Source organism: Salvelinus namaycush, chromosome 7, assembly GCF_016432855.1.
Source record: "Salvelinus namaycush isolate Seneca chromosome 7, SaNama_1.0, whole genome shotgun sequence".
NCBI classification, from domain to species: domain Eukaryota; kingdom Metazoa; phylum Chordata; class Actinopteri; order Salmoniformes; family Salmonidae; genus Salvelinus; species Salvelinus namaycush.
Window position 1 is genome coordinate 24,562,084 of NC_052313.1, and position 17,191 is coordinate 24,579,274.

General features: G+C 41.9%; 1 protein-coding gene across 4 annotated transcripts; it reads right to left on the reverse strand.

The window, feature by feature from the left end:
* Positions 1-1,232: 1,232 nt before the first annotated feature.
* On the reverse strand, positions 1,233-11,403 carry LOC120051125 (gastrula zinc finger protein xLCGF3.1-like). 4 transcript variants are annotated; one of them, XM_038997801.1, is made up of 2 exons: positions 11,145-11,403; positions 1,233-2,922 (listed from the first exon to the last, which is right to left on the reverse strand). In XM_038997801.1, exons 1-2 carry the CDS (start codon positions 11,338-11,340, stop codon positions 1,787-1,789), a joined length of 1,332 nt encoding a protein of 443 aa, XP_038853729.1. In that variant the 5' UTR covers positions 11,341-11,403; the 3' UTR covers positions 1,233-1,786. The 4 variants fall into 4 exon arrangements, with proteins under 4 accessions (XP_038853729.1, XP_038853731.1, XP_038853728.1 ...); XM_038997803.1 differs by lacking the exon at positions 11,145-11,403 and adding an exon at positions 9,044-9,750; XM_038997800.1 differs by lacking the exon at positions 1,233-2,922 and adding an exon at positions 3,926-6,577.
* Positions 11,404-17,191: the final 5,788 nt, after the last annotated feature.

Here is a 17,191-nt window from a genome sequence, read left to right on the forward strand (position 1 = left end):
AATTTTGGCCCATTCCTCCTGACAGAGTTGGTTTAACTGAGTCAGGTTTGTAGGCCTCCTTGCTCGCACACGCTTTTTCAGTTCTGCCCACAAATTTTCTATAGATTTGAGGTCAGGGCTTTGTGATGGCCACTCCAATACCTTGACTTTGTTGTCCTTAAGCCATTTTGCCACAACTTTGGAAGTATGCTTAGGGTCACTGTCCATTTGGAAGACCCATTTGCGACCAAGCTTTAACTTCCTGACTGATGTCTTGTGATGTTGCTTCAATTTATCCACATAATTTTCCATCCTCATGATGCCATCTATTTTGTGAAGTGCCCCAGTCCCTCCTGTAGCAAATCACCCCCACAACATGATGCTGCCACTCCCGTGCTTCACGGTTGGGATGGTGTTCTTCGGCCTTTTTCCTCCAAACATAATGATGGTCATTATGGCCAAACAGTTCTATTTTTGTTTCATCAGACCAGAGGACATTTCTCCAAAAAGTACGGTCTTTGCCCCATGTGCAGTTGCAAATCGTAGTCTGGCTTTTTTATGGCGGTTTTGGAGCAGTGGCTTCTTCCTTGCTTAGCGACCTTTCAGGTTATGTCGATATAGGACTCGTTTTACTGTGGATATAGATACTTTTGTACCCGTTTCCTCCAACATCTTCACAAGGTCCTTTGCTGTTGTTCTGTTGCACTTTTCGCACCAAAGTACGTTCATCTCTAGGAGACAGAACGCGTCTCCTTCCTGAGCAGTATGACGGCTGCGTGGTCCCATGGTGTTTATACTTTCGTACTATTGTTTGTACAGATTAACGTGGTACCTTCAGTCGTTTGGAAATTGCTCCCAAGGATGAACCAGACTTGTGGAGGTCTACAATTCTTTTTCTGAGGTCTTGGCTGATTTCTTTTGATTTTTCCATGATGTCAAGAAAAGAGGCACTGAGTTTAAAGGTAGGCCTTGAAATACATCAACAGGTACACCTCCAATGGACTCAAATTATGTCAATTAGCCTATCAGAAGCTTCTAAAGCCATGACATCATTTTCTGGAATTTTCCAAGCTGTTCAAAGGCACAGTCAACTTAGTGTATGTAAACGTCTGACCCACTGGAATTGTGATACAGTGAATTAAGTGAAATAATCTGTCTGTATACAATTGTTGGAAAAATGACTTGTGTCATGCATAAAGTAGATGTCCTAACCGACTTGGCAAAACTATAGTTTATTAACAAGAAATTTGTGAAGTGGTTGAAAAACGAGTTTTAATGACTCCAACCTAAGTGTATGTAAACCTCCGACTTCAACTGTACATGTTTTTGCTTATATTTAAATGTTTATCAATGATGGTGATTTATACTGCAAAACTTTAGGTTTATGCATTGTTTAAAGTACTTAGAGTAAGCAAATTGGCTTGTCCCAGAAGTGACCCGGTAAAGTTATAGTGACATCCTATTGGACAAAAACTGGTGGAATCAACTTTGTTCAAACATAATTTAAACAGCAACAAATCAATGTGATGACATTGAATCAATGTGGAAAACTGATTGGATTTGCCAAAAGTCATCAATGTAAGGTAATTGTATTTTTTTCACCCAACTATTAACCTAAATCCAATGGTGAAATGTTTTGTCGATTTCACGTTGAATTCACGTTTACGGAAGCCCTACATGTTAGTTCACAACTCAACCTAATTGAAACTAGAGTTGACCTGATGTATGTGCCCAGTGAGATGTGCTCTTATAATAGTCTCTTCCATGCAACACATTTTACACAAAGGGCATTGTTATGTGTTCTTAGTCATTGTGAATTTATTTTGTGAGTCCGCAGATGTCTCTTCAGACTTGATGCTAACTTCAAGTGAGTTCCACACAAATGACATTGAACGCCCTCCCCTGTATGAACCTTCATATGCACTGTCAGGTTTCCCTTTAGACTGAAGCATTTGCCACATTTGTTGCAGCTATGTGGTTTCTCCTCTGTGTGAGTCATCATATGCTTTGTAAGGGTTCCCTTGTCGCTGAAGCACTTCCCACATTCTTTGCATCGAAATGGTTTCTCCCCTGTATGAGTCCTCATATGCAATATCAGGCTTCCCTTAATGCTGAAGGATTTGTCACATTCTTTACACGGATACAATTTCTCCCCAGTGTGATTTTGCTGATGCTGTTTCAGACTTCCTTTAGTTGTCAAGCATTTTCCACACAAATCACATTTAAAAGCCGGCCCTGTATGAGTACCCATATGATTTTTCAAGTTGTTCTTGTGATTGAAACATTTGCCACATACGGTGCAGCAATGTTGTCCCTCCTCAGTGTGAGTCTTCATGTGTCGGATCAGGTAGCAGTTCAGGACAAAACCTTGGCCACATATGTCGCACATGTATGGTCGCTCTTCACTGTGCCTATTTTTCTCATGCATTCGTAGACCACCTCTTGTCACAAAGCATTTCCCGCAAACGTCACATTTCAGATCAGGAAACTCACTGGTTTCTTTCCTTGGCCTTCCTCTTGGTCTCTCCTCAAGATGCCGATTTTGGTGATGCCTTTTCAGACTACGTGCTGTCGCCAAGCATTTTCCGCACACATCACATTTCAGATCAGGCAATGCCCTGGTTTCTTTCCTTGGCTGTCCTCTTCCTCTCTTTGATTTAAGAGGCTGTAACCCTGACAATCGTATTCTATTCTCCACATTTACATGATCACTTTCACTGTTGTCACTGTCAGAGGGGGGCTCATAGTCACTGGTTGATTCGGACTCGCCATAGCTCTCGCCATCAGATTCTGTCCGGTTCTCTACGGTTATAATGTTGATAGAGTTCCATATAGACTCTTCAGCATCAGACTCCTGCGGCCTCAGGCTGGCGCTCCATTCCTGCTCACAGTGCTGCTGCTCAGGGTTAACCTCCTCTTCAGTGAGCGTGAGCTTCTGGTGGTCTGGGGGTAAGGAGAAAGGAAGAAATTTGATGAAAACTTAAAACGCTGAAAAGAGACAAATAGGGCTAGTACCTAAAACGGTGGGACAATGACGGTCTTTTCCACTTTCATTGAGGGTATCTAGTCCCGTATTGTTTTCAATGGGATTCAAAATTGTATAATCAATTTCATGAAAAACGGGGTCATTTTAGATAGGCCTATATCTAAAATAAAATGTGGATTAATTTATAGTCGATGCCTGTTATAAAAATATGTGATGCTCAAGCAGTAAGACATCTCAAAGTTTAAAAAAAAGTATCATGTGAACTACAACTCCCACAAGTTTTGTTTGCACGATGGATTACATGTCACCCTCGAGTTGTTCGAGCAGAACACTCACAGGTAAGGACCGTCGCCGGTAAGAACATATGATATTGATATTTTACTGAACATCGCCTGCATTGCGGGATGCATTATTTGCCAATATTTCGTTTTTATTTTATTTTACCCACACTAACGTGACCAAAGAGGTGACTGAAACGGGAAGCAACTCTGCAGTGATTCAAAAACTACAGTGGATACAAATTAATGTTATTCCAATAAAGTAACCATGTAAGACTAAGGAAAACATGTTTTCAACCTGATAATCCTTAAATAGCAACATTGTTACCACATCACACACCATTAGAGCTTTGTGAACAGACTTATGCCAGTAGCCTATCTGTCCTGAGTCACTCAATCATAACACATTCTATTTATTAGAAATTAGTGACATTTCACTGAACTGAAAAGTTGACTAATGTTGAGATATGTCAACATCTCAGGCAATCTGCTGTGTTAGACCCAACTATATACCTCAATCCCAAATTAATGGAAAATATCAGCACCATAATTTCCTGGTTTCCCTGGTTTGATTTGATTGTTATATTTTCCATTAATTTGGAGTGAAGGCATATAGCTAGATCCACAAAAACGTGGTTTATCCGGTTAGAGTTCTGATAATGTCTGATGTAACGGAGGCTCCCCTATAGGTGGAGGTTTCAGGGAGAAAGCAGACAAGAAGTAGCGGTGCAATGTCCAGGGGCGGATGTTTATTTACAGTGACGTAGAGTAGTTGGCAAACTGTACACTCTTTACATATGTACAACGGAAAATAACAAGACGAGGAAACAAACTGGGGGCAAATCAAATAAGCGGAGAGCTCAAAATAAACCAGGCCTCCATCATGCCTGGTTTATGCAAGCGGGAAACACTTTTTACGACACCGACATTACTTTTCCGCAGCAGGTTAGGAGATTGAGGTTAAGGTTAGGGAAAGAGTTAGGGTTAGAGAAAATGCTCTCCTAACCTGCTACAAAAATCACTTCGTATCAATGTGCCGTGAAAAGTGCGTCCCCTACGGCCAGCATGGAACCGTAGCCCTGTCTCTGTCTGGCCAACAATTAAATGGCAAGGTTTAAGTACAAGTCCCTCAAGCCTCACCTTGGAATGTACCACTTTTGATCGATCACAACTAAATGGTCAAAATACATTAATGAAATTATCAATAACCATAAGGTAATCACATTGACAATTCATAAATACACACACACTTCAATAACCGTGTTTGCATAAAGCATATAATAGATTTGTGTAACATTTCTCCCCCCCTGGGATTCAACCACATTACAGAACCCAGTAACACAGGCTAAGAAGCGCTGCTCTGTTGGACACACCACCTCCAGATGCAGCGGATCATCAGCCTGGTCTCTGAGCATTTTGTAATATTCTGTACGTAAATCCGCAACACTTCTTTTAGTATGTTACGTTTCGCATGGTATGTATTAATTTGTGGATATCCATCATACATTTTGTGTAATATGTGAATTTTCAAAATGTACAATATGTTACGAATTTGCAAAATGTATGTTACAAATTCCAATTTTGTGTGGCTAACTTTAGCTAGGCAGCTAATGTTAGCTAGCTGGCTTGCTGGGTTAGGAGTTACGTTTACTATGCTACGTCTAGTCTATGAGACCAGGCTGGGGAGCATGACAGAGCGGAACAAACGATTCTCCTTTCAAATGACCCTTACCAGGTAAGTTTGCAATCAATTTCTACCTTTAACATAACCAAAACATGTGCATTTGAATGGTAAAATGAATAAGCAAAAGCATGATTAGACAAAGTAAATTAGCAGAGCTTCAAGCAAATATTTGGCGTGCCCAAAACCAATTGAATGTCGGCGTCTGACAACAAACTAACATGCGTTTCTCCTCACAACACACATAACATTTAATAAATTCATTTCATAAGCCAATAGGCCTAAACCGTTTCAATGTTTTAATATGACAAGTCAGAACGCAGGCACGGACTGACCTAACTCCGTGCCATCTGACAAACTTGAACTTGAAAGTGTAAGGTCTCTTAAAATGACCATTGAACAGATTTCCAAATGGCAGACTGTGCCCTTAACCAAGAGCAGTGATCAGAGAGCTGTCCTCTTGATACATCCTCTACCTTCCATTTAACACAAAGTGCATTGTTACGTGTTCTTAGTCTTTGTGAATATTTCTTCTGTGAGTCCGCAGATGTCTCTTCAGACTTGATGCTAACTTCAAGTAAGTTCCACACAAATGGCATTGAACTCCCTCCCCCGTATGAGTCCTCATATGCACGGTCAGGTTTCCCTTTAGATTGAAGCATCTGCCACATTCGTTGCAGCGATGTGGTTTCTCCTGTGTGTGAGTCATCATATGCTTTGTCAGGCTTCCCTTCTCGCCGAAGCATTTGCCACATTCTTTACACTGAAATGGTTTCTCCCCAGTGTGAGTCCTCATATGCTTTATCAAGCCAGACTCGCAGTCGAAGGCTTTGTCACATTCTTTGCAAGGATGGGATTTCTCCCCAGTGTGATTTTGCCGATGTAGTTTCAGACGACCTTTTGTTGACAAGCATTTTCCACACAAATCACATTTAAAAACCAGCCCTGTGTGAATATTAACCATATGATTTTTCAGACTTTCCTTGTGAAAGAAACGTTTGCCACATTTGGTGCAGCAATGTTGTCTCTCATCAGCGTGAATCTTCATGTGCCGGATCAGGTAGCGGTTCAAGGCGAAACATTGTCCACATGTGTCGCACATGTATGGTCTCTCTTCGCTGTGCCTGAGTTGCAGATGCCTTTTCAGACTACGTGCCGTCGCCAAGCATTTTCCGCAAACGTTACATTTCAGATCCGACAACTCACTGGTTTCTTTCCTTGGCAGTCCTATCGGTCTCTCTTCACTGTGCCAATTTTGCAGATGCCTTCTCAGACCACTTGCTGTCGCAAAACATTTTATGCACATATCACATTTTAAATCAGGCAAAGCCCCAGTTTCTTTCCTTGGCCGTCCTCTTCCTCGCTTTGATTTAAGAGGCTTTAACCCTGACAATCGTATTCTATTGTCCATATGTACATGATCACTTTCACTGTTGTCACTGTCAGAGGGGGGCTCATAGTCACTGGTTGATTCGGACTCGCTGTAGCTCTCGCCATCAGATTCTGTGCGGTTCTCTACAGTTATGTTGATAGAGTTCCATATAGACTCTTCAGCATCAGACTCCTGCAGCCCCAGATTGGCGCTCCATTCCTGCTCACGGTGCTGCTGCTCAGGGTTAACCTCCTCTTCAGTGAGAGTGAGCAGCTGGAGGTCTGGGGGTAAGGAGAAAGGATGACATTTGATGAAAAGACGTAACAAAGTAAACCTAAATCCGGGAGGTTTGGTATGGTTACATAAGACAGAAGGCTACTTAATTAAGGAAAAAAAATAAAAAATAACGTAATCGTCTAGCAACCCAAAGTTTCGAATCTCATCACAGACAACTTTAGCATTTTAGCTAATTAGCAACTTTTCAACTACTTACTACTTTTTTAGCTACTTAGCATGTTAGCTAAGCCTAACAGTTTAACCTAACTCCAACCCTTAACACCTAGCCTAGTTAACATTAGCGTTAGTCACATAGATAATATTAGCCACAACAAAACATTGGAATTCGTAACATGTCATACGTTTTGCAAATTTGTAACATATCATATGTTAAAACATACCTTATAAAACGTAAGATATCATACTAATTGAAGTGTCTCTGATTAACGTAAGGAATAATATGAAATGCTCTGAGACCAGGCTGGTTAAACATGCATGATAGTCATTTCAGCGTGAATTAACTTGAATGCATGTACAATGGTATATCCTGAAACTGTCACTCTGCACACAGTATGCAATCAAAATGTGTGCTGCAACAGTAAAATACTCATTCAAATTTAACACAAAATGGCCTAAAATATAGAAAACGGTTGACAATCACTTTGATTTTAGTCACATTTTGACCAGGTCAACGATTTTAGTCACATTTTGACCAGGTCAACATAGAGCACCTCTTATCTCCTAAATGTTTTGTCATTGATAAAAGATACCATGGGCAAATATATATGGAAAGTTTTGTTCAAATCAAAAGGTGTGTGGTCAAAAAGTGATGGAAATAAAATGGAACGACCCTAAAACCACATTTCCTGACAATATTTCTGCCAAACTGATATATTGTAATTGCAGTATTATTAAGCAGATAATAATTGGCTAGCTAGCAGAGCTAACATCTCACATGTTCTTTTAGTCAGTAGCTACAGTTGCAGCCAAATATACAAAACATTAGGAACACCTTCCTAATATTGAGATTGCACCCCCTGCCCTCAAGACAGCCTCAATTCATCGGGGCATGGACAGGGATGCTGGCCGATGTTGACTCCAATGCTTCCCACAGTTGTCAAGTTGGCTTTGGGTGGTGGACCATTCTTGATATACACAGGAAACTGTTGAGCGCAAAAACCCCAGCATCATTGCAGTTATTGATACACTCAAACCAGTGCACCTGGCACCTACTACCATACCCGTTCAAAGGCACTTCAATCTTTTGTCTTGCCCATTCACCCTCTAAATGGCACAATCCATGTCTCAATTGTCAAGGCCTAAAAATGATTTTTTTAGCGTGTCTACTCCCCTTCATCTACATTGATTGAAGTGGATTTAAGTGACATCAATAAGGGATCGTAGCTTTCACCTGGTCAGTCTGTCATGGAAAGAGCAGGTGTTCCTAATGTTTCGTACACTCAGTGTATATTGGCACCGTTGCACTTTTTCTTAAGATAATTCCCCTAATTTCCACAAAAGCAGTTGGTGGAGGGCACCCCTCAAACATGAAAGAATTAGAGCAGTTTGCTTTTGAACAGATTGCTATTAGAAAGGTGCAGCAAGCTCATTGATGGTTTTGAGAAGCATTTGTCTGCAAGTTGTCTTCAATAGGGTCTGGCTACAGCAGATAGCTTCTCAGGACACAGACGCTCTGAGGCATACGAGCTCAGACAGGTTGATTGGTGCCAGAGAGGATGGTGTGTTACCGCCAAAGACAGTACAGTATGAACATAGGCAGAAACTGCTTCTACAATAGAAGTCCCCGATCACGCTTGTAGGCAATGTCATGGCGATGTTGGCTAGCTAAGCTCATGCACAGAAACACGTAATCGAGTCTAACGATCGTCTCGCATGTGCAGGCCATCAAATCAAAGGCACTCCTTAGATATAAAGTTGTCAGTTTGACACTTTCACAAGGTTGTTATAATAATGTTCAACTACTTATGACATTGGCGCAAATTAATGTTGTGCCTTTAGATTGAGAGAACCAACTAAACAAGTATTTTTTTTACTTCGCTCATTGACTTCTCCAAACCTAAACCCCAGCCTAGTCTGCTTCGCAAATGTTCCCAGAAGTCTCGTGATGTTGCACCTCTGGGATTAGAAACGCTGTGTTAACGCCACCAACAGCAAGGGTGTGTACTACAGCTGGTGTGCACTAGCTAACTAGTGTGTACTACAGCTAGTGTGTACCAGCTAGCTACCTAGCTAGCTGTATATACTAGCCATAGAGACAGAGAACTCATCTTCGTATACCGTCAAATGTAAATTAATAGCCCTTTATTTGCTTAAATCACTGAACAACAGGTGCTTATTAGAGACAGGCTTCTATTTGAGCCAGGTGTCTATTTCCTTAATACACACAGCGTTTGCTCATTTGCATAGTGAATTTTTTAAATTCCAGCATTCACTTTTTTTTTTACATTTACCTCTTTTTCGCTCCAATTTCATTGAATCCAATTGGTAGTTAGTCTTGTCCCATCACTGCAACTCTCCTATGGACTCGGGAGAGGCGAAGGTCACTTCGAGCATTTTAATAAATGTCTTAATTTGCTGCACTGATGTGTTTATCCTTTACACAGTGTCACGTTTGTTTTGTCTTAGTGTGCCTCTATTTCAAAACAAACAAATTCCTTGACAGAATAATTATTCTCATTTGACTGTGAATTTTTGGCAGTTTTTAGTTTCGCCACCAGAAGGTGATCAGAAGTTGTTGACTGTTTTTGTGCTTGCCAGTTGTCTAGCAGTTCTCAGCTGTTAGCAGCCAAGGGCTAGCAGTTTCGTATTGGTAATAAAAACGGAACGATAGCCATCATTTTCCCAGTCATTTCTGAATTACTCAATGTAACAAATCAAACATTTAAACCTCAAAACAATTCATGGTAACCTCGTAAACAATTAATTTAGACTAGGTGTTTATTTGTTGAAATGTGTGCCATTGCCCGGCTATTAAAAGGGACAGGCGGCTATATGAGACAGCGTTTAATATAAGTTTTACAGTATGTACCATTATAGTGTCTGACAGCATGGGCAGCGCTATTGAAATAGTACATTTTCTTCATGATTGGCTGATCCGTCCTGATGACCTGGTTTGACATGACTCCAACAGGGTCACCAGGAGGGATCAGCCAATGAAGTTGAAAGTCCCACCCAGTTGACTACATTAAAATGGTGGAAGCCCTCAATGGCGCTGCCCATGCTAATATGGCCTTTTGGCCTCTATTATTATCTGTGTGTACTCTAGCCACAGATATAACAATGAGACACATATTTCACCTAATGTATAAATGTGAAGCATATGCTTGGCAGTTCCACTCACCACCAAATATGGTGAGAGGAAGCCCACTTGCGGGCAATGGGAGAAGATGGAACGAAATGGATTTTGGCCTACATTTAGCAAATTTTCTCATCGATGAAACATAGTTAGTTTTCTGTTTCCAAAACTAAAATCTGAAAAGAGTGGACTAAAGTTTGTAGACTTTATCCTTTGCCAAAGTCTTTAGAAATATTTTGTTTAGAAGAAGAGCAAAGGCGAATTTAGTTATTTGACAGGCGCACTTCAGAGTCGGCGTTCCCTAACGGAAATATGCAGATGCTAGAACGCGCCAATAGGATCCTGCTAGTTTGTGCTTAGCTCTGCACCCTCCTTGCTTGTTCTGCCCACTATGGCTCATTTGTTCCCATTGGAAACGACAGGCTGTGGTCTCTTGGTTTAGTTATAAAAATATTTGCTCGAGCTAGCTGCACAAGTAACTGTGGTTAACGTAACGCCCTGGACCAGAGATGAAGCGAGAGGTCCAACTCTGTGGAAAATCTCTTTCCATCCAGCAGATGGTTATGCATATTGATGGCATGAGCCTAGTAACATAGCGTCTCTCTAGATTGAATATAGGCGGTTGACGTTAACAACCCTCCTCGAATATTCAAAAAAGGAATACATTAATGAGAGAGCCCGCCGTGCCGCTTTGTGGACAACGACTTCCCTTGTTTGGGCAGAGAGATATCTTGCCAGTATATCCAATCTTTGGCATAGCACACTTGACACCCTTGAAAGGAGCTACGGACTCACGCGACCAACAAACATCTGCAGGTGGCGCTAACACGTTCCATCTGAGACCCATGCGTTTTGATGTTCGCAGACCAGACGGCTTTAACGTGCATAATCTAAAAACTGAATGCTTCTCGTTATCTTGGCCAAAAGCTGTGCAACCAAGTACTAGCTCCTGGGTTCCAATCATTTGCTATTTAAGCAGGAAATCGACGCCTTGCAGCCTAAATGGGGGATGTTTTTACGTACGAGCCGGCGCCGAGGGACACGAGTCTGTCATCTGCATCCAACTGGAATGTATGTCAGCAGTCTAATCTACGTAATAGGAATAATAGCGCCATCTGTCGGACGGAATTGTAATTTGGCCGCAACTGTGTATGACTAGGCGAAATTGTGTACTACTCAAAGCCCCTCAAATTTAAATGACTATAATTAGGCTACAATGTAAAATGAAAGTCAAATAGAGAGACGTAGTCACAAACCTGCTAATCTATGCAACTTTATCTCTGGTTTGAAAACCAAATCCAGCAGTCTTCGTAGACGTGCATTCGCCCGTTTCAAACGGGAGATTTCTTCCTGGTGCTCTGCGATCGTTTTTTTTACTAACACGGATATTTCCAAAGGAACTGCTGTTAATTTTTCGTTGAGAAATACATTGATCTGCTGTAGTTTAGACATTTTGGGTAGGAAAGGGATAGTTGAGAGAATGTATTGTTATTTTGCTGTCACTACGGATCCGTGTTTAAGGAACAGGAAATGAGGTGCTACTTCTTCTTTAAATTTGTTTTGCGGATCGCAAACAACTGGAAGGTGCATACACTGCCACCTACTGTACTGGAGTGTGAGGCCGGTCCCAGCCTACCTACCTCCCCTTGCTGTATGTTACCCATTAACTCCTGTATTTCTAATAAAATAAAGCCCCGATCTAAATCATAGAGTAAACAATTCAACATGCTCAACAGTTTCCTCTACCATACACATTCCAGTATCATGTTTTCATATGAAGAAGTTAAATCAAAACACATTTTATTGGTCACGTACACATGTTTAGCAGATGTTATTGCAAGTGTAGTGAAATGCTTGTGCTTCTAGTTCCAACAGTGCAGCAATATCTAAAAATTCCACAACTACCTAATATACACAAATCTAAGTAAAGGAATAAGAATACATAAATATATGGATGAGCAATGACCGAGCGGCATAGGCAAGATGCAATAGATGGTATAAAATACAGTACACACATATGAGATGAGGAATGCAAGTTATGTAAACATTATTAAAATGACATTATTAAAGTGACTAGTGATCCATTTACTAAAGTGGCCAATGATTTCAAGTCTGTATGTAGGCAGCAGCCTCACTGTGTTAGTGATGGCTGCTTAACAGTCTGATAGCCTTGAGATATAAGCTATTTTTCAGTCTCTCGGTCCCAGCTTTGATGCACCTGTACTGACCTTGCCTTCTGGATGGTAGCGGGATGAACAGGCAGTGGCTCGGGTGGTTGTTGTCCTTGATGATATTTTTGGACTTCCTGTGACATTGAGTTCTGTAGGTGACCTGGAGGGCAGGTAGTTTCTGTCCTTCCTGTACGACCTAATCTCATCCTGCTCAACACAACTTCCTCCCTTTTGTTGCCATTATACAATGTTTACCATATAGGGAATTAAAAACAAGATACAGCCAAAGTTCATTACCAGTTTATTCATTCCCTGCAACCTTTTGGGGGTCTCTTTTTCAATTCAAGATGAGCATAGCTCTAGATTAAATATGTATCTAGTAGATATTAGATACTGTAAAAAAAACAAACAGGTCAGAGACGTGGAGAAAAATAAACAGGTTTAAGACCTGATCTGTCTACACAATCTGACTGAATTTCTTCTCCCTGCTGTCCTGTATTTTATGTTCTATGGGTCCTCTCACCTCTTATCTGGTAATAGATGACCATTGTATGAGTCATAATACCCATAAAACTAGCGGTCAAACAGGGAAATGGTTCCATTCGTTTTTACACCATTCATTTTCCCATAGGAGATTTTAGAAACACTTTAAATAAGGGCTGTTTTTCGTGTAGGCTTACCCTGGCGTGACGTTTTGATAACCATGTAAATCTCTCTCGGACAAGGTGACTTTTATCAATATATTTGGTTCTATTTACTCTCAGATTTGAAAATGCTAAATAGCGTCAAAGTAGACATCATGCAAAACTACAAATCCCTGCAAGCTCCTGCACGTCATCTCTAGCTGACACCTTTGCTAACAGGTTTTGTGTCAATTTAAAACTTGCAAAAGACAGGTTATTGGGTATTATGACACCTCTGCTGTGGGGCTCCATGGTAAGATAAGTCCTCCCTCTCTCAAACAGCCACAAGCTCTTATCTAATGATGCAACAGCTGGGGCAAACACAGCCTCACAAATGAAAATATAGACTGGTTCTCTCTCCAATTAAATTCAATTCAAAGGGACTTTATTGGCATGGGAAACATGTGTACATTGCCAAAAAAAAGTGAGAAGACAAAACAATATCAACAAAAAACTATTAGAAATTAAAAGTAAACATTTCCTTCACAAAGGCATTATATTATCATTGTTTGGACACATCTTGCTGCTGTGATTGCACACTGTGGTATTTTGTCTAACAGATATGAGTGTTAATCAATGTTTGATTTGTTTTCCAATTCTTTGTAGGTCTGTGTGATCTGTGGGAAATATGTATCTCTAATACATTTGGCAGGAGGTTAGGAAGTGCAGCTCAGTTTCCACCTCATTTTGTGGGCAGTGTGCACATAGGCAGACCTGGCTCTCGGAAGACAGGCTATGGCAGCCTCTCTCAATAGCAAGGCTATGCTCACTGAGTCTGTATAGTCAAGGATTTTCTTAATTTTGTGACAGTCACGTGGTCAGGTATTCTGCCACTGTGTACTCTCTGTTTAGGGTCAGATAGCATTCCAATATGCTCAGGTATTTACTCTTCCTGCTGCCGCAGATATGGCTGGGACAATGCTGGGGGAAAAGGCCCCAAAAATATACAGACAATACCTTCATCAAATAAAACTGTTTCATGACGCATCAGTGACATGGTAGGAGATGTTTTGAAGCAATTACTGCTTTGCATACAAGCCAGTAAATTCTATGCGTTACAGCTGGATGAGTCAACAGACATGGCAGGCCTGGCACAGCTCCTGGTATATGTTCGTTACGTTTATGGGGATCAATTAAGGAAGATATCCTCTTCTGGAAACCAGGACAACATGAGATGATATTTTTTAAAGTACTGGACAGCTTTGTGACATCAAATAGACTTTGGTAGCCAAGATGTGTTGGTATCTGTACTGATGGCGCAAAAGCCATGACAGGGAGACATAGTGGAGTGGTAACGCGCGAGCAAGCAGTTGCTTCCGACGCCACTTGGGTACACTGCAGAATCCACCGAGAGGCTCTTGCTGCCAAGGGAATGCCTGACAGCTTGAAAGACGTTTTGGACACTACAGTGAAAAGCAAGGCCCCTAAACTCTCGGGTATTTTCTGCATTATGCAATGATATGGGCAGCGACCATGTAACGCTTTTACAACACTGCATCGCAGTGCTAGCTGTGACACTAGAGATTCTGGGTTCGAGTCCAGGCTCTGAGACCCATGGGGCGGTGCACAATTGGCCCAGCGTCGTCCGGGTTAGGGGAGGGTTTGGCTAACAGGGATGTCCTTGTCCCATCGCACACTAGCGACTCCTGTGGCGGGCCGAGTGCAGTGCACGCTGACACGGTTGCCAGGTGTATGGTGTTTACTCCGACACATTGGTGCGGCTGGCTTCCGGGTTAAGTGGGCATTGTGTCAAGAAGCAGTGCGGCTTGGTTGGGTCGTGTTTCGGAGGACGCACGGCTCTCGATCTTCGCCTCTCCCGAGTCCGTATGGGAGTTGCAGCGATGAGACAATATTGTAACTACCAATTGGATACCACGGAATTGGGGAGAAAAAGGGAGAAAAAAAGTGCGCTGGTTATCAAGGGGCAAAGTATTGACACATTTTTTTGAATTGAGAGACGAGCTTAGTTTTCTTTACTGACCATAATTTTCACTTGTCTGACCGCTTGCATGATGACGAGTTTCTCACACAACTGGCTTAACTGGTTGATGTTTTTTCTCACCTGAATGATCTGAATCTAGGATTACAGGGACTCTCCACAACTATATTCAATGTGCGGGACAAAATTGAGGCTATGATTTAAGAAGTTGGAGCTCTTCTCTGTCTGTATTAACAAGGATGACACACAGGTCTTTCCATCATTGTATGATGTTTGTGTGCAAATGAACTCAAGCTTACGGACAATGTCAAATGTGATATCGCGAAGCACCTGAGTGAGCTGGGTGCGCCATTACACAGGTACTTTCCAGAAACGGACGAGACGAACAACTGGATTCGTTATCCCTTTCGTGCCCTGCCTCCAGTCCACTTACCGATATCTGAACAAGAGATCCTCATTGAAATTGCAACAAGCGGTTCTGAAAATGTAATTTAATTAGAAGCCACTGCCAGATTTATGGATAGGGCTGTGCTCAGAGTTTCTTGCCTTGGCAAATTGCGCTGTTAAGACACTGATGCCCTTTGCATCCACGTACCTATGTGAGAGTGGATTCTCGGCACTCACTAGCATGAACTAAATACAGGCACAGACTGCGTGTGGAAAATGATTTAAGACTGAGACTCTCTCCAGTACAACCCAACATTGCGGAGTTATGTACATCCTTTCAAGCACACCCTGCTCATTAACCTGTGGTGAGTTATTCACCATTTCTGATGAACAAATAAAGTTTCATATGTAAGATGGCTAAATAAAGAGCAAAATTATAGATGATTAATTATATTATTATTTGTGCCCTCGTCCTATAAGAGCCCTTTGCCACTTCTCACGAGCAGGGTTGTGACAAAACTTTCACTCATTCTTATGTATAATAAATGTATTGTATAGTGTGTGGCAGGCTTACAGTGATGTCAAAAAACAACATTTGAAAGTGTGCTGACTCTGGTGCTAGAGGGGGTACGCAGCTGGAGGTTGAATGTTTGAAAGGGTACGGGACTATAAACAGTTTGGGAACCACTGGCCTACATCATTCTTAAATGGCAGATGTTTGGAACCACCAAGACTCTTCCTAGATCTGGTTGCCTGGCCAAACTGGGCAATCTGGGGAGATGGGACTTGGTCAGGGAGGTGACCATGAATCTGGTGGTCACTCTGACAGAGCTCCAGAGGTCCTCTGTGGAGATGGGAGAACCTTCCAGACAGTGGCGGTTCTAGACCATTTCAACTGGGGGGGCCAAGGTGGGGCAGTTGTACTGTTAGAGGGGCCAGTTACATTAGACGTTATTGTTGTCATCGTTTTCTTCACTGCATTGAAGGCATTAGCAGGCAAAAGACCATGTTCATAATCATCATCGTTACCACTGTCTAATAACGGATGTAAAAAAAGAACGATAGCAAAAATTAGTTGTGTAAAAATTATTTCGTACTCCACATTTAGGGGGGCCACAAGGGGGTCCAAAATTGTTGTCACAGGGGCACTGGCCCCACCTGCCCCCCCCCCCCCCCCCAGAACCGCCACTGCTTCCAGAAGGACAACCATTTCTGCAGCACTCCATCAATCAGGCCTTAATGGTAGATTTGCAAGACGGAAGCCACTCCTCAGTAAAAGGCACATGACAGCCCACTTGGAGTTTGCCAAAAGGCACCTAAAGGACTATCAGACCATGAGAAACAAGATTCTCTGTTCTGATGAAACCAAGATTGAACTCTTTGGCCTGAATGCCAAGTGTCACGTCTGGAAGAAACATGGCACCATCAGTACGGTGAAGCATGGTGGTAGCAGCACCATGCTGTGGGGATGTTTTTCAGCGGCAGGGACGGGGAGACCTAGTCAGGAGCGAATTAAAGATGAACGGAGCAAAGTACAGGTACAGAGAGATCCTTGATGAAAACCTGCTCCAAAGTGCTCACGACCTCCGACTGGGGTGAAGGTTCACCTTCCAACAGGACAATGACTCTAAGCACACAGCCAAGACAACGCAGGAGTGGCTTCGGGACAAGTCTCTGAATGTCCTTCATTGGCCCAGCCAGAGCCCGGACTTGAACCCGATCGAACATCTCTGGAGAGACCTGAAAATGTGAAAAGACGCTCCCCATCCAACCTGACAGAGCTTGATAAGAGAAGAATTGGAGAAACTCCCCAAATACAGGTGGGCCAAGCTTGTAGCGTCATACCCAAGAAGACTCGATGTTGTAATCACTGCCAAAGGTGCTTCAACAAAGTACTGAGTAAAGGGTCCAAATACTTATGTAAATGTTATATTTCCATTAATTCTCGTTTATACATTTGCAAAAATGTATAAAAAACTATTTTTGCCTCGTCATGATGGGATATTGTGTGTAGATTGCTGAGAAAAAAACAATTTAATCAATTTTAAGATTAGGCTGTAATATTACAAAATGTGGGAAAAGACAAAAGGGGTCTGATTACTTTCCGAATGCACTGTATATGA

Bases quoted from the DNA above. Each gene is read 5' to 3' on its own strand.
- LOC120051125 (XM_038997800.1), bottom strand. From the start codon at position 11,340: ATGTCTAAACTACAGCAGATCAATGTATTTCTCAACGAAAAATTAACA. The intron at 6,578-11,144 runs GTTTGTGACTAC...CCTTACCCCCAG, and splicing joins AAAGTTGCATAGATTAGCAG to ACCTCCAGCTGCTCACTCTC.